Source organism: Alternaria ethzedia (assembly GCF_023757985.1).
Source record: "Alternaria ethzedia strain BMP 0044 chromosome Unknown scaffold_2, whole genome shotgun sequence".
Lineage (NCBI taxonomy): Eukaryota > Fungi > Ascomycota > Dothideomycetes > Pleosporales > Pleosporaceae > Alternaria > Alternaria ethzedia.
Window position 1 is genome coordinate 621,819 of NW_026056195.1, and position 15,942 is coordinate 637,760.

The 15,942-nt window shown below is 52.7% G+C and overlaps 6 protein-coding genes across 6 annotated transcripts; 3 read left to right on the top strand and 3 right to left on the bottom strand.

Moving 5' to 3' along the window:
- Positions 1–168: 168 nt before the first annotated feature.
- Positions 169–2,434, top strand: J4E87_001008 (uncharacterized protein; the record flags this gene model as incomplete). The annotated part of the gene is made up of 2 exons (XM_049372658.1): positions 169–231; positions 281–2,434. 2 exons carry the CDS (start codon positions 169–171, stop codon positions 2,432–2,434), a joined length of 2,217 nt encoding a protein of 738 aa, XP_049237316.1.
- A 1,523-nt stretch (positions 2,435–3,957) lies between these two features.
- On the top strand, positions 3,958–5,580 carry J4E87_001009 (uncharacterized protein; the record flags this gene model as incomplete). The annotated part of the gene is made up of 1 exon (XM_049372659.1): positions 3,958–5,580. One exon carries the CDS (start codon positions 3,958–3,960, stop codon positions 5,578–5,580), a length of 1,623 nt encoding a protein of 540 aa, XP_049237317.1.
- Positions 5,581–6,270: 690 nt separating this feature from the next.
- Positions 6,271–6,612, bottom strand: J4E87_001010 (uncharacterized protein; the record flags this gene model as incomplete). Its single annotated transcript, XM_049372660.1, has 2 exons — positions 6,271–6,559; positions 6,608–6,612. 2 exons carry the CDS (start codon positions 6,610–6,612, stop codon positions 6,271–6,273), a joined length of 294 nt encoding a protein of 97 aa, XP_049237318.1.
- Positions 6,613–7,895: 1,283 nt separating this feature from the next.
- On the bottom strand, positions 7,896–8,875 carry J4E87_001011 (uncharacterized protein; the record flags this gene model as incomplete). Its single annotated transcript, XM_049372661.1, has 4 exons — positions 7,896–8,330; positions 8,431–8,510; positions 8,559–8,615; positions 8,665–8,875. The coding sequence occupies 4 exons, from the start codon at positions 8,873–8,875 to the stop codon at positions 7,896–7,898; spliced, it is 783 nt and encodes a 260-aa protein (XP_049237319.1).
- Positions 8,876–11,055: 2,180 nt separating this feature from the next.
- J4E87_001012 (uncharacterized protein) lies at positions 11,056–11,742 on the top strand (the record flags this gene model as incomplete). The annotated part of the gene is made up of 1 exon (XM_049372662.1): positions 11,056–11,742. The coding sequence occupies one exon, from the start codon at positions 11,056–11,058 to the stop codon at positions 11,740–11,742; it is 687 nt and encodes a 228-aa protein (XP_049237320.1).
- A 2,142-nt stretch (positions 11,743–13,884) lies between these two features.
- On the bottom strand, positions 13,885–15,625 carry J4E87_001013 (uncharacterized protein; the record flags this gene model as incomplete). Its single annotated transcript, XM_049372663.1, has 2 exons — positions 13,885–15,357; positions 15,413–15,625. 2 exons carry the CDS (start codon positions 15,623–15,625, stop codon positions 13,885–13,887), a joined length of 1,686 nt encoding a protein of 561 aa, XP_049237321.1.
- Between the last annotated feature and the right edge of the window lie 317 nt (positions 15,626–15,942).

Below are 15,942 nucleotides of genomic sequence, written 5' to 3' on the forward strand. Positions count from 1 at the left end.
AGCCTTGCTCACGGGCGTTTGAAATGGAATATAAAACTCACAGTAAGACGACATGAAAATGACATTCCAGATACATCGCAACATCTCTTGACAAAAATTGACGTTATATTCCTATTTCTGCACAACATCACCGAAACACACTACTAACGATCCTCCGATCGCATCAGAATGGCACCAATTTCAAACCCTCTCAACATCACCAATGTCGCAGACGGGGAAACGATTCATCAGGTATGGTGCAGTTCTTATGTTGACCGTCTATAACTAACACGTACAACAGCGCTGTCTCCTAGTCACGGGTACCTATGCGCTTACCGCTGCCGAAGGAAGTTACATCCATGTTGCTACCAAAGGTGCAAACAAGGCCGACTCCTTTCCCGAGCAGACGTGGCCGATAGCAGGCGGTAACTTCAAGGCTCTTGTTATGCTCTCGCCGGGGCAGAACGTCCTGGAATTTGCCTACGTCTGCAATGACTGCCTTGAACACACCATCGAGGTGAACGTCAACTACATCCCGCTCTTGCAGTACCCGCCTCTCCATCTCGCTATCATGGTTGCCGCAGACTCGCCATGCCTCATTGACTGTCCACCCTCAAAGGCCGCTGGGATATCTTCGGCGCACTCTGACCTTCAAGCAGCTATCGCCAAGCTCCGCATGGCGGCTTACATGTGGCAAGCTATGACCGCGGAAGACTTGAGGCTGCAAGGTGCTGGGCGTCGATCGTTCAGGCTGGATGAGGAGTGGACCGTGGACACGATCAGTCGCGACTTCCTCAATGCGCGCGTTGAAGAGGCTCTCGACAGAGAAGGTGCCATGCGATCGACTGCCAAAGTCAACGTTATTCGCTCTTCCAGGACCGTCAAGGAAATCCGTAATAAAGAGGTCGCGCAACAGAACCCTAACGCACGTCGCGACAATGACTTGTTCGACTGGTTTTTGGATGCGCTCAAGGAGCAGGGAGGCCCATTCGCTTCCGACGCCCGACCCATCGTTGCTGGGCTGATCTTAGACTCACACTACAGCGTCACGCAGAAGCTGATCCTCGGCCATGCAGCTTTGGGTTGCCATAACCCTGACGGAATCTCATTGGGTATGTTTGGTAGCCATCTGACCTACTCTTGGCCGCGCTTCTTGGAAGAAGTTACAGGCTGTCTCACGGACATCCGTGCACCTGGAGACAAAGTAGGCAATGACAATGGCCAATGCAACACCATGTGGGAAGCATGCGCAATCGGCCAAGGCGCTTTTCTCCATGAAATTGGTCACGCATTCGGCTCGCCTCACCGCTCTGGCATCATGGAACGTGGATATGCGCAAGACTGGCCCAAGAACTTCCTCCCTAAGACCGCATACTCTGGTCACCTCAAATCAGAAGGTGTGCTCGTGGATCCTCATAACACACCTAACAATGCCCGTTGGAACCTAGCTGATGCGCTCTCGTTCCGCATGCTGCCTCACTTCCGTCTACCGGTAGACCCTACAATCAGCGACGAAGAACGACATGCTTCGCCCGAGGCCTACGCTGAGCACACCGACGACGAAGGTCCGACAAAGCTCGTCATCAGCTCAAGCAGCGGCATCGTACGCTTTACTTTCAACCGTGCAGAGACATCCCAGCCCCTCGGCTGGACTCGCAACGCACCGAAGCGCATTGAGTATACGGAATCCTCTCTCGAAGATCGTTTCGATCGATCCCAGGCCCTCCATCTCAACATCCTCGCCTACAATGGAAAGGAGACCAATATCGGCAACGTTTGGAAACTCCTCGCCAGCAGATCATACATCCGTATCCCAGGCTCCGAGATCCGACTTGCAAAGCGCCTGGCCTTCCCCGATGAGTCCGATACTCGTAGGTACGAATGGGCGCAGCTTCTCCACGAGAAGGGCAAGGATGGAAACCTGCACCGCGCCGTTTCCATCGATCTAAGGGTCGGATGTTTATGGGATGGCGGCGTGGTGAAGTATGCAGATGGCCACACGAGCCACTGGGGACCCATGCGTACATACGGCCGCAAGCACCAGTTCGGCGGTCACGCTTCCGAGAAGATACGTCTTCCCGAGGGGGTGGAGATTAGTTCCGTCGAAGTCGTCCCTAGGGATGGTGTAAGGCTACATCTCAGCGACGGCACCAGTGCCGGCGAGCTCAACGCGAGGCGTGACTCGGACGTTGTGAGGCTGACACCCAGCCCTGATGAGATTATTGTGGGGTTCTTTGGCAAGAGTCAGAGGGGAGGCTTCTGCGGCGTCGAGGAGTTCGGGATCATCACTGTGAAGAGAGATGTGGGGGTTACGGGGTTGCCGGATAGTGTGTGGGACTTGGATGAGTTGAAGAACACGAGTGGGATGGATGGTGATGAGGGTGATGAAGAAGACCGATATGACGACGAGGATGAGGACGAAGACGAAGAGATGGACTACGACGATGACGAGTGAATGAGTCAGTTGGGAGTCTTGAGGAGCCCACAGCGCTTCGTTGTCGAGGTGAAACGAACATCGTGCTTGAGCGCCGCAGTGTAGTAATAGTAGTGTACCTGTCCCAATTTCTCCACTTCTAGACGTGTAAGCGAATCGATCCACAAATCGGGCTGCTTCATCAGGAGTAAGACTAGTCGATATGTACCGAGATATCCATGTAATTTACACTTGATGTATGTCCAATCATATACGACGATGCGGTGGTGAAAAGACACAGTGGCAACGAGACGAGGGTCTCGGCTCAAGGCCAAGAATTCTAGTCCAGCAACAAGGCGAATCTTCCCCAGATCACATGAAAAGTCAGACACGTCCCCGGATTCTGCCAGGACAGTCCGGCGAGCGCTCGGCTGGGTCCCGGCTCCCATGTCTCAGCGCAACGGTAGCACCACACTTGGGCTCGTACTGAAGTGCATAAGGCTGAAGAACCTGGGGTCTAGTTTTATGCCACGTTCGGTACGTGACTAATAGTACGTGTTGCTTTCGACGTCGACGATGATGCTGCGGTGAGAAAGCTAGTTGTGAACGCGCCTGATGTTGAAACCTCTTAGCCGTGTGAGATGGTAGACTCCATCGGATTTTTGTATGCGTCCTGGACGTATAGGCGGTATCGATGGCTTGCTATGCTGGCTGGTTGCTTCCACTGGTCGCATAAGATGTGCAGGAACTGGGCTCTCACGATGTGATAGTCGCGCGAATCTGGTAACAACACTACCTAAGTAGAGCGTGATGCGCCTTCAAGCCATGCAAATAAAAGTCTGCGGCATTTGACTCAGCATGACCAAAGCAGATCTCTACAACCACCGGCTGGGGAAAGGGGTGAGCTGAATGCGGTGACATGCGACGGAGTCATGATAGGCCTGATGAGGTTTCCCGATGGATGAAGTCTGACACGGCCAGCGCCAAGGCCGTGACCCGATGAAGGGCCGGCCCTCTCGCTATTCCCGAAACGCGTCCGCCGCCACAAAGTACCCCAAAAAAGATACTGCTAAGCTGCAGAATTTTTCTGCTGGGAACATACGGAACGGCAAAGCTACACATTCCACACGGTAATCCCGCGATAAGCATTGGCGCTTGGCCTGTCGCGCTCAAGGCGACGCGAACTGGCGGCGCCGACCCGCTCGTAGCCGACGTGATCCTGGCTCGAAAATTTCGATCATGCTACTGTCACGGTTCAACTTCTGCATCTTGCGCGGCAAAACGACTCTGTTGCCCGCCAAGTGGACCGACGATGAAAATTTGGACGGTCGACTGGCTTTCCAGAGCGTGGAGTACGCCGACGGCTAACATGATGGCTCATGGAGTCTTGCGCCATGACTCCACTTTCTGGAGTGGTGGGTAACCGTGGTTTGATTGAAATATCGTTTTCGTCCCTGGCTCTTGCGCACTTGACATCTATCGTATACATCACAGCTTCGTCGTTGTTGTTCTTACTTTGAACCTCAGGCCCCACCCCAGGGTCCCTCGCCAATACCACCACCAATATGGCATCCGCCTCTGAGGAGATCACGCCTAAGATGGACCAGCGGTCGGACAAGTCGGTCCCGCACTCTTCGAGCGACGTCGAGAAGCAGGCCGCACCCCCCAAGGATGAGCTTCAGCGCAAGCTTTCATCCCGACACTTGCAGTTCGTCGCCATCGGCGGTACTGTAGGAACCGGAGTCTTCATTGCTAGCGGAGGTTCCATCGCTACTGCTGGACCTGCTGGCGCGCTCCTGGCTTACGTTTTCGTCGGTACTCTGGTCTACTCCGTCATGCTCAGTTTGGCTGAGATGGCTACCTACCTCCCCATTTCTGGTGCATTCACACAATACGCTGCCCGCTTCGTCGACCCCTCGCTAGGATTCTCCATGGGCTGGATTTACTGGTTTTCGTGGTCCATCACCTACGCACTCGAACTCACAGCCGCTGGACTTATCATCCAATGGTGGGACTCAGATCTCAGCATCGGCATCTTCATCACCATTTTCTGGGTGCCGATCACCGCCGTCAACTTCTTGCCCGTGGACATTTTCGGTGAATTCGAGTTCTGGTTTGCTCTCATCAAGGTCGTTGCCCTTGTCGGTTTCTGGATTTACGCCATCTGCATGAACGCTGGTGTCGGCGCACAAGGCTACATTGGCTTCCAGTACTGGAACTCTCCCGGTGCTTTCGCTCCATACCTTGCCGAGGGCCCTGTTGCCAAGTTCGTCGGTTTCTGGGCTGTCCTCATCCAGGCTGGTTTCGCATACCAGGGTACTGAGCTCTGCGCTATTGGTGCTGGAGAGTCCGCGAACCCCCGTGTTACTATGCCTTCGGCTATCCGAAAGACCTTCTGGAGCATTTTCACCCTTTTCGTCTTCACCATCTTCTTCGTTGGCATTCTGGTCCCCTACGACAACGAAGCTCTTCAAATTGGTGACACCAACGCCGGTTCATCTCCTATGGTTATTGCTTTCCAGCTCGCAGGAGTCTCCGCTCTTCCCGATATCTTCAACGCCATCCTGCTTACCGTCGTTCTCTCGGCCGCCAGCTCCAACGTCTACTCAGGCAGCCGTATCCTTGTCGGTCTTGCGGAGGAGAAGTGTGCCCCTGCGTTCCTCAAGGCTACCACCAAGCGAGGTGTCCCATACTGGGCGACCGCAGTCACCGGCGCCATGGGTCTGCTTGCCTACATGAACCTTAGCGCCAACGGTGGAGAAGCTTTCAACTGGCTCCTCAACATCGTCTCCGTCGCAGGTTTCATCGCCTGGACTTGTGTCTTGATCTGCCACATCAGCTTCATGCGCGCACTCAAGGCTCAGAACATCGACCGTGACACTCTTCCATTCAAGTCATGGGGTGGCCGCCCACTCGCTATCTACGGTGTCACTTTCTGCGCCATCATCACCATCACCCAAGGTTTCACCGCCTTCGTCCCATGGAGCGTTGAAGACTTCTTTATCGCATACATCAGTTTGATCCTGTTCGCCGTACTGTACATTGGACACAAGCTCATTACCAGGAGCAAGTTCATCAACCCCGCGGAAGCCGATCTCCTGAGTGGAAAGTTCGAGGACGAAGTTAGCGAGACCTGGGAAGAATCTTCCGCCAGTGGCTGGAAGAAGATGATCAACAAGTTCTTGTAAACATTGCTTCATGGCAACAAAAAGTGTTTTGGATTCTATTCGATCCGATAGCATAGCGTAGCGTTTGGGGCATAGCATTTGCACGGCGTTTTTCATTTCTAGCGTTTAGGCCGCGGCAGATACCAGTGTTAATGTTTACTCTTCATGCTTCAAATTCTTTGATCTGCATATGGTGAACTCGTTCGAGCTTGTTATATCTGCTGATCTCTCAGCTCTTTGTGGCTGTGCACTGATCGTCTCAGCCATATCCAGTCTGTCTTCTAATCAACACCGCCACACTGTGGCTATGCTTGTTTACTGAGATGATCATCTTAACGATGGAATGAATCACTCGGTGTACAACACACACTGAGTTCACTGATCCGGGTCAATACCATCGTCATCAGTCCTTGTAGCCCAGTACATGGACTTGTCGTGTCAGATATGGAAACTTGATCGCTGTGGCACACATGCGGGGTGACGTAGCGGGCGCCTTAAGCTTAGCCTGCAAGCAGAAGATTGTGGTGTTGTGAACTCCATATTGATTTCCGAATGCCGTGGTATCGAACTCCTAAATCATACAATAACATGCAAACATGACTCCATCGCTCGGTAAAGTGTCGTGACCACATCAAACTCCGCCTCTCTCCTCCAAATACAATGATAGCCACCTTGCTCTCAACCCGTATAGCCCCATCTCGCTCGCGTCGTCTAACCCCAGAGTCTCACAACCTCCACAACGCCCAGACCCAGTGCAGTGATCTGCAGAGCGCGACTTGGTGAAAGCATGTCGGACGCCGCGCTTTCGGTGGTGTTTTTTCCACCAGTGCCCTTTCCACCCTTGCCTCCTCCTTTGCCGCCGCTGCTGCTGGCTCGTTCTTCGAGTTGAACTTCTGGCATAACTAGGGTGTCGCGTGCAGCAAGCGCTTCGCGGAATTGGGCGCGAGATCCGATCAGCGCTGGTTCAGCTACCGCGTCTGGGTTGGCGACGGGTGCTGGGCTGGCGAGCGCGACAGTCGCGAGGAGAAGAGCAGTTGCCGCTGTGAACTTCATGGTGGTAATGTTTGAGGTAGATTTGCAAGTTTGTGTTTGAAGATGGAAAGTTGTAAAGGGGGTAATGAACTCGAGGTAGGGTTTTATAGACTGATGAGTATATTAAGGGTGAGTGGTTGATGTATGAGTCGCCGCAATGAGTCTTTGGTGTAACCTTAAGGCAGATTTGATGAGTTGTATGCACATGGAAAGGAAGCGCGACTCATCGCATTTATGTATTCAGGCCACAAGCGGTGTGCTTCATGAATTACGCCGTGGACGCCTTAACGCTGTACACAGCCTGCGCGCGCAGAGTAAGATCGCCAACACAGCCTGCTTTCAGCTTGACGCGATTCTGGTAATGGTCTGTGACGTCGTGAGGGTGTTGGACCAATAACAATCGTTGTTTAGCCAGCCATGGAAAAGCGCGAGATTGGGCTGACGGCTTGGCTTTCTTGGCGGTCAGCTGAACAAGGCGTTCCGTCCCGCTCTTGGTCGCCTGTCTCGAGAGCTTGACAACCTCCAAGGACTTTCGTCATTCCTGTTTCTCTTCTAGGTCAGGAACGCAGCCAAGGATTCAAATGTAGTACTGGTAACATAAGCTTCGCTGGACTCTTTGTGCCAAATGAAGCTCACGTTGCCTGTGCTATGTTCGCAAAAGACTTGCGAAGTCACCACTCAGCCATTCATAGTATCCCGACAGTATGAATCGACATTGCAGCATTTGAAGACGGTATGCGAGATGGGAAGCCGTACGGAGGTTTGTAAACGTTGTCTAGATTATACATAGATGACTAGCAAGAGACTTGTGTATGCGATCCGTATGAACCTGACAGATCATGTTTGCTGTCCGATGTGAACTGATCCTTGTCCTGGCTTGAGGGTATGTGTTCGAGGCGAACGTGTCCTGCTTCGCGTGGCTTGGACGAGGAAGAGGGAGAGTTTCGCATCGCGTTGGGGAAGAACTGCCGTGCCATTGGACGAAGAGCAGCGATGCTGACGGAGATGATTCCCAGACTGCACTCGCCTACCGACATAATTACGCACTCGACACTCTGATCTGTATATTTGTTAGCTCTCATGTTCGAGTGGAATAGCCGACATCAATGCAATTTCTGTTGGTGGCAGGTATAGCAGTTCGTGCTCTGCTTACTGCATCCAAAGACACCCTCCATCATGATCCTCAAACCGAAGGAATACTTACAGGTAACATCCAGGACGCGTAAACGATCCAAGAAGGCAATACGGACAATGCCCAATATGCTTGCGCTATCAAACGTCAGCGAAGTTCGATGACCTGCCGTCTACACATACCTTGCACCTCCTGCCAGTAGCACACAGAGAACGATTCGTTGCCTTTTTGGCATGTTCAGCCTCCAAATATGAGGTATAGGTAACGCGCAAAGGAGGAGATCCGTCGCGACATTAACGGCGGAGCTGGCGTATAGATAGGTGACGTAGTCGACGCACACTGGTTCGAGGGTGAAGTCCCACGCTCCTTGGACCGGACGGCATTGGAAGATGGTGACGAAGATTCCTAACAGTACTTCAGCACATGTCACGTGTCGGTAACTGTGGCTTGTCTTACCCGAAATCCATAGACCGACGATGCACACAGATATCGCGTACATCCAGATGCGGAAGGTCTTGTCGTGGATGAAACGCAGGTACGACGATATGATGGCGATCTTCGTCAACGCAATAGCAAAGGCGTATAGGATTTGGCAGATGAAGAGATACTATAGCGCGTTAGTTGTGACAGCTCAATAAGCCCATTTTCAACATTCATGACGATCGCCATATCCATAATACGACACCCAATGAAAGCTTGGCACCTACCAATATACAGTCCTTCAAAGTGTCGAAGAGTGTCAACATGGGTAGGAGCCAAATGTGTCGCCCGAGGCCATATTGGGTCGCTAACATATCGTTAGCTGGATTCCACACTCGAAATACTTGCTGCTTACCAGCGATACACACTGCAGCCAGAGCAACAGTGAAGATGGCCGCGCAAATGATAAGGACTGTCATATATCAGCTGGGACCTTTGTGAGGGAATAGGTTGGCCCGTACAATCGTCTATGAAGATATGGCCGACGTATTTCGCTCTTGCGAAGAGGCGGAGACCGACAGTCAACACCACCAGAGCGATGAAGACTGCGCATGTTATCGTAAGACTGTTGACCTTCGAAGTATGGTCGCTGAAATCGAATTGGGTGATGTCGACTTCTATGCCACCGAAGAAGACAGGGTCTGCGTTGGGGTTGGAGTTCTGGCTTGCCATAATGCAAGGTCTCAGTGGTTTCAATGTGAAATGAAGGTAAGATCCGCAACAATCTGTGTAGAGGAGCCCGAAGGCATATGAATCCACGTAGAGGTCGGGCCGCAACCGGCGTAGTCTTACGGGGGCGAGTGGCCTGTGGGATATGCACGATGAATGCGCAATAGACCCGGTGGATCCCCTTATTATCTCTCGGTCAGCCGTTGTGTGGCGTCTTTCGTCAGGACTTTGGGCGGTAGTATTAGACTCTTCCATCAGACCGGTAACCCTAACTGACGTGCGAAGCTAGCTCTTAATGCCAGAACATGCAATCCGGAACGAAAAACAACATTCCTTCCAGACCTTTGGATCTCTGGTGTTTGGTTCCAGGCGCGCCGTCGACGTATCATGGTTCTCTGCCAACCTCTGCCATTGTATGGTTCTGTGTCGCCAGATCACCTCTTCAACATGCAATTACTCAGACGATTATCGAAGGGATTCCCCATTCAAATGTCGCGCTATTGAAGAAGTGCGGGTGTGCCGCTCTGCGCTAGCTGACGGCCTCTTCGTCCCCATCACCTGCAAGGGCAGGCGCAGGCACCAATCTAGCTGATCGACCATCCAGAGGAGCCGCACCAGAGTCTATCAGATTGATAGCATGCTTGTAGGCCACGGAAGAGACCCTGTGGCATTCATCCCGCGGAAGAAGCTGATGCAAGTGTATGGGCGCACCGCCAAAGATCGATCTTAGTCCACCGTGCTCTCGAGATGGCACAATATCCTATGCGGTAATGATGACTGCCTTGGGGATGGCTGAAAGTATAATTCATGTCGATCTAGTTTCTTCCCCCTAGGAGTTCTCGACCGGCTTTGTTCCGCGGGCACTACGGTGGTAGTGATACTTTCCATGGCCCCTGCTTACTCAGACAGCAATAGCGAATCAGCAGCATCCCGAGGCATCTGTCCCTGTACATAGACCACGTGCTAATGTACTCAAAACTTTGGGTGTACCGTAAAATCTCACAGTAGATGCGTCCCGCAAAGCGATTGCGAGAGCTGCAGTCTGTAGCCCGGTCCAGAGTCCAGTCAGACGCGCGGCGTCAAAGATTTCGCTGATTTTCTTGCTTGGGCAGCATTCGGTTTGTATGATCGGTTGAGAGGAGGAGCATTTGCATAGAGCGAGCGACGGCGTCGAGGCACGTTGAACGGCGTGCAACGCGATGGGGCGGGGAGGCTGGAGGGGACACCGCGGACGGGACGGACTCGCTTCCGATGGCGCCGACATGTGGATCGCACACGCTTCGCAGCACTGACTCGAACCATCTCCTCGCCGTCAGGTCGCTGTTTTTCCTCTAAAGAGATAGGTGTCATACATCTCATGGCAATTTGCGCGCATTTCCATGAACCCAATATCGTGAACCTAATCGGCGTGATCATACCTAGCGATGCCTGAGACCCCACGTGTTGTGCAGCGGCTTGTCCATGAATGGCAAAACTTTCGACTTAGGCCCAGCATCGACAATTCCAGTTCCTGGGTCAATGTCATTAGCCCTGCATGATGTAGCGGCTGGCCCGTGAATTTTCCTTAGTTCTCAGGAGCTCCTGCATACATACATACCTACTGTGCGCAGCCCGAAGCACACCACTACACAAAAGTCGCCACGCAGAAATGATATTCATTCTAAGGGCAAGACAATTCCAAACTTTGGTCGAATGGATCGGTAGTTGATGACTACGCGGCGATGGCCTCCGCAGCTTGGCGAACTCGACAGCACAGCGGAGCCCCGATGGACGCGTCTCCCATCTTACATGGGAGCATCAAAGTCATTGGCCTATCGAGACCCAACATCAAGGCACGGAAAAGTCAGGCCTGTAGCAGGTAAGGCCAAGATGACAATTGACCGAAGTTTTCGTGAGGAGACGAGGCTGAGCCGGCGGAATCGACGCGCTATTAGGACCGTCTGCGAATGAGCGATGGGTGCCGCGACTCTGCCGATGCTTGAACGCGAAAACATGGATGAGGTGTCGTCGTCGATGCCCATTGTCCTGGGACATTGATGTTCATATGTAAGTGGGGTGTAGCAAGTGCAAATTATTTTGGAGATTATCTCAAAATTGGTCACTAGAAGCTCACATTATTGTACAACTGTCGCCGTGCGCTCTGGCAGTCTTCTTACTATACGTTTACCATCGTGATATCCGCCATGTCGACATCCACAGATCCGACTGTGCCGCTCCCGACTGAGACAGAGAAAGACCGCAAGGACAGGGACGATGATGACGATGACGACGTGAGCTCAACTGCACCTGCTCCAACTCCAACGCCGCCAACACCGGGTCCTCCTGGGAGACCATCACCGGCCGATGCATCACAATCTTCACAAACCTCTCTTCCTTCTTCAACCTCGACGCAAGCCTCTGCTTCAGCGCCCGCAGTTCTAGAATCCGGAAATGGCGGTCTGGGCGTTGGCGCGAGCGCTGGTATCGGCGCAGCAGTCGCCGTTGCTGTCATACTACTTCTACTAGGCGGCTGGTTTTGCGTGCGTCGAAGGCGAGCTGGAATACGCCGGAAGAGCACCCTGTCACAAAGTTCGTACGACTTGGAGAATGCGACAAAGGGGAGCGAATGTGGAGCCCTCGGGCCAGCGGAGATGGAGGCTGGGTGTAATAGCGAGAAGAGCGCTTCTGAACTCGCCAGTCCTGTTGTTCCCGTGGAGGCCGTTGGTGACCGTCGACTCTTTGCTGCAGAATTACCAGGTTCCGAAGTCCTTCCAAACGACGAAAAGAAAGGCACTGGGGAGCGGCTCTTCCCGGACTCGCCAATCGATGACGAAGACGACCAGTACCACGTCGATTCGAAGAGTATCGAGGATAAGAAAGCGTCGTGTTGACGGTCCGCTAGCATCTTATGTCGTTACGAATCAGAATATATTTTTCGCGCTCTCCTAGCGGGGAAGCCAACCTTGGAATTTTCTCTCTCTCAATGGTTGGTGTACTCGCGATGACCCGATGGAAAATGGACATTTGGAGGCGGTGATACTGGCGAGCCGTCCTGCGGGGTGTAGTCCCTCGACAAGCGCTGCAAAGGCGAGACTCCACCAGGAGAAGCCTCAGGTGGTGAAACCATGAGTAGCGGTACGGGAGCACGCACGGGTTCGGTGGTATGAGTCCCTGTATCCGGCTCCAGTGCCATGCTCCAAGTCCTCCATTGCTCAAGCTTCCGAACGTACAGTTCTTCCGCTTCTGACGTGGCGTGAATGTTGCTATTTCCCTCTACTTCTTGCGCAGCAGTATCGCCGTGCAGTTCTGGTATCTGGCCTGCATCCAGTTCGTAGATAATCCGAGCATCGGCTTCAACAAGCAGCGGTGGTGGTGTTGGCAGCGGTGGTGATGACGCGGGTGTAGAATACCAAGCTTTCTCCTGTGGTCCTGCTTCGGCATCCATCGACTTTCTCTTCGTGGTCTGGAGCTGTGCTCTCCGAGCCAGCACACGGTTCCTTCGTCTGATCGCAAAGAAAGCAAGAATGGCGATAACGACAATCGATACGGAACACGCTACTCCAATGGCAATACCACGCTTGATGCCAGGAAGGGCCAGGTCCGTTTCGATTGCATTCTCCTCTTGAGTGGTCGTTAGGTTGAAATGTTTCGATGTGGGGGATGGTGTGGGTGTCGCCATGGTTGAGGGAGTCACTTGACGTTTCGCACACACGCAGAACGTGAGAGGATGTGGGAGTTAGTACTCTGTCCCAGAGTACAAGTTTCGGGCATATGCAGTACATGTCGGAGCAAATATTGCGGCGCAGTCGTGAAGGCTGCATGATCGCCGCACCAGCCTGGCTATGAAACCATGCAAGAGGTGCCTTCGGCGGCTACAGGATTATGGGTCGGGAATCCAATCACGCCGCTCTGGACCAACCATGCCTCGGCGCGTAGGGCAGTGCAACAGACGTGGAACGTGGCACAAGCTTGAGAACCGGCATCGCGATCCTTTTTGAGTGGTTGAAGGAGTTGGGGTTGCTGAAATGTAAGGAGCATGAGGCGTATGCCTATGTTGCGGCACAATAAGCGTGGAGTGGCGAGGCGGCATGTCATCATTTGCCTCCTAGGTAGAACCACGAGCACGACGCTCTCACCGGTCGAACTTACAAGTGCTCCCATAGTCCATATCACCGTGCACCATGTGTTTCCAAACGATGAGTTACGCGCTGGATGATTCTGCAGAGGCCTTAGGCAGTTTAAGCGGGGTGTCTGCGGGTGCCCGCATCCTGCGCGGCTCTGCGGCTCTGCAGCTCTTTACCGACATCTCATCAACATCGCCTTTCTTCTCTCCTCAATGTTTAGAAACACCAACTGGTACAAGCTCTGTCGCACTGAACTCAGCCGCAAATTTCAAACCCAAAGACAGGTCGCCAGGCTGCCTCATGGCCATGGGGGCCGCTGGCCGATCAGCCTCGCTGGCGGCCTGAACCCGCAAGTTCGGGGAAGCGGCCCCATGCGTTGACACGCCTACTACTTGAGTCAAGCAACTTCGCATTCGCAAGAACTTGCTGTAAGTGCCGACGGTCGCCACATTTTCCTTACTCAGACAATACGTCTTTTCGTTGGTGTCAAAAATAACTATCGCAGCGAGCCGTCAGGATCAACATATCGGCTATCCCGGTGCTGCACCGTGATATTGGAAGTGGGACTCTGCGATCACCATCCATACCAGCAGACCCAGACGCTCGATCTCCTCATCTTGCCGATAAAAGGTTGGAGCTATATCCACTGACGCTCATATCCTCAATATAAATAAGAACTTTCTACTTATGAAAACTTCACGTCGGAGTACCAGAAAGGAACTCCGCCCAAACCATTCAATTACTATTTCGTGTCGCGTCTCCGATTGTGGCTGCAAACCCTTGATCTCTAAACTACTTCGCGACGATACATCCAATTAAACAAACCCAGAATATACCACTGTCAATGGCTAGTGCATCTAGGTCTCAGCTACGTTGTCGTGTCGACCTAAATACGAGCAAACACTCTGGTTACAAATACTTCTTCCCGATCTTAGCCGTCTCTCCATCCTCCTGCTGTCCATCCACGACACACAATTCCAGGTGTTGGTCGCCTGTCTCCTGGATCCTGACCAAACTCCTCCATGTATCGACGCGCTCCACACCCGCACTCGTGCCGTACAACTTCTCGCTCGGCGCCGAATTCATGGCCAACGCGATAAGCTCCGCTACGTCCTCCCAGCACTCGCCACCGTAGTACCGTCCCCTAGCGACAGAATAGCCTACAAATGCTATGTGCACAATCAACATCAGCGCAAAGAGCAGCAGGACAATCATGGCTGCCCAGACGGCTGTGTTCTGGAGTCCGTATCCGTATCCGTAAGAATCGAGTGTGATGCGAACTGAATAGAAACCGGGAACGTAGCTGTCTGGATTCCACTTGAAAAGCCTTTCACCTGAGGGAAGGAAGGTTTCAAGTCTTGTTACCACGTCAGCGGTGGCGTTAGTTTTGACGAAAGAGGATAATCTAGAGGTGCTTCGCGCTATGCCGTCTACAAGCACGGTTCCCACCAGCATCGCTATTGCCTCTTCGAATGCGCCGCCCGTGTCTGGGGTAGTCATATTAGGCGCATAGAACGCCGTAATTCTGTTCTCTTCTTGTTTAGGGCGGATGATGGCAGTATTGAGGAACCGGGCCATGCCACTAATACTGGAGGAAGAGTTGTCGGCTAGCCATTCGCTTTGTTTTCGGTTCAGAAAATGCGCCCAGTCGAGCCTCAGGTCGAGCGGGTTTTCTGATATGCCCAACTTGGTGAGGAGTGCTTTTTCGGGTTTCCATTCGGTCTCGGAGAGTGCATCAGAAACGTTGCTCGAGACAGTGGTCGAGTTCTTGGGCTGGTAATATGCATCGCTAGAGACCCACCTTGCATCAGTTGAGCATGCCACAGTGGCAGTGGATGGGTATCTGTCTTTTGTAGAGTTTTTGGCCGAGACAGGGATGATTGCCAACGCAAGTAGCGATGATGGCAAATCCCCGTTGTTGCTTTTGTACCATTTGAACCTCGCGTTCTCACTCGGTAGCCGATCAAAGATGGTATCGTTAGGCCTGGCGTATTTTGTCTCAGCTTCGGGATGCAATGCCTCCTGCCCCCATGCCTGTGACCTATCGATGTTCGGAAATGGGACACGTAGTCGATCCGGGACTTGGGTCCATATAGAGAGGCTACACTTCACATAGACGATGGGCTGGTGTATTGGAGTGTCCGTTACGATGCGCAATCGGGGATATGCCATGTCTCTAGTACCGCCGGCATTGTTGTGTGTTGCATAGTTATAAAATGTACCGAGTGTTCTCGAGCTCAGCTCTGTGACGACGGTGGTGTAGGCCCAGCCGCCCTCTGGGTCATTGCCAGTCTTGATGGAGACCTTCCGTTGAACGCTGCTCGCACGTAGGTCTGTGAAGAGCAAGTCATCGCGTGATCCAGTCTTCGTGAAACTGATAAACTGAATAGTTTCAGCATTGAATACATATTATGTCGGAAAAACTGGAGATAAATACCCATTTATAGATATCGATGAACCCTGCCGACGGGCAGTATAGGTTTAATGGTGACTTGAATGGATCTTGGAGGCAACGAGCAGTTTGGTTTGTGTCCATTGAGTTATTGAAGACAGTTGGCCAGATTTTGGCTGCAGTTGCGTTGTAGAGGACGGTTGAGCCGTTGGCTGGAAAAGCGTTCTTCATCTCGTACCACTCAAGCGAAGGAATCATCGTGATCGCAGATGACGGTCCTAAAGTCAGCGAAAAGATACAGGTGAGAAACAACAAGCCTCCGAATGGGAGGTGACGCCTCCACCCCGCCCAGAATGACCACTTGAACAGCATGCTGGGCGAGCCTGTGACATGAAGTGCATTGACTAGTCCGAAGGGAATACCGTTTCGCCCGACCAGCAGTCTTCGCATGTAGTGAAAGACAATCGTGGATAGTGATGCGAGCATCAGCAACTCGTGAGCCTTGGACGCGACCTGAAATGCCTGGAGTTCCATGTTCTGCCGTTTCTGGTTCTTGATCTTGAAATCCCTCCAAA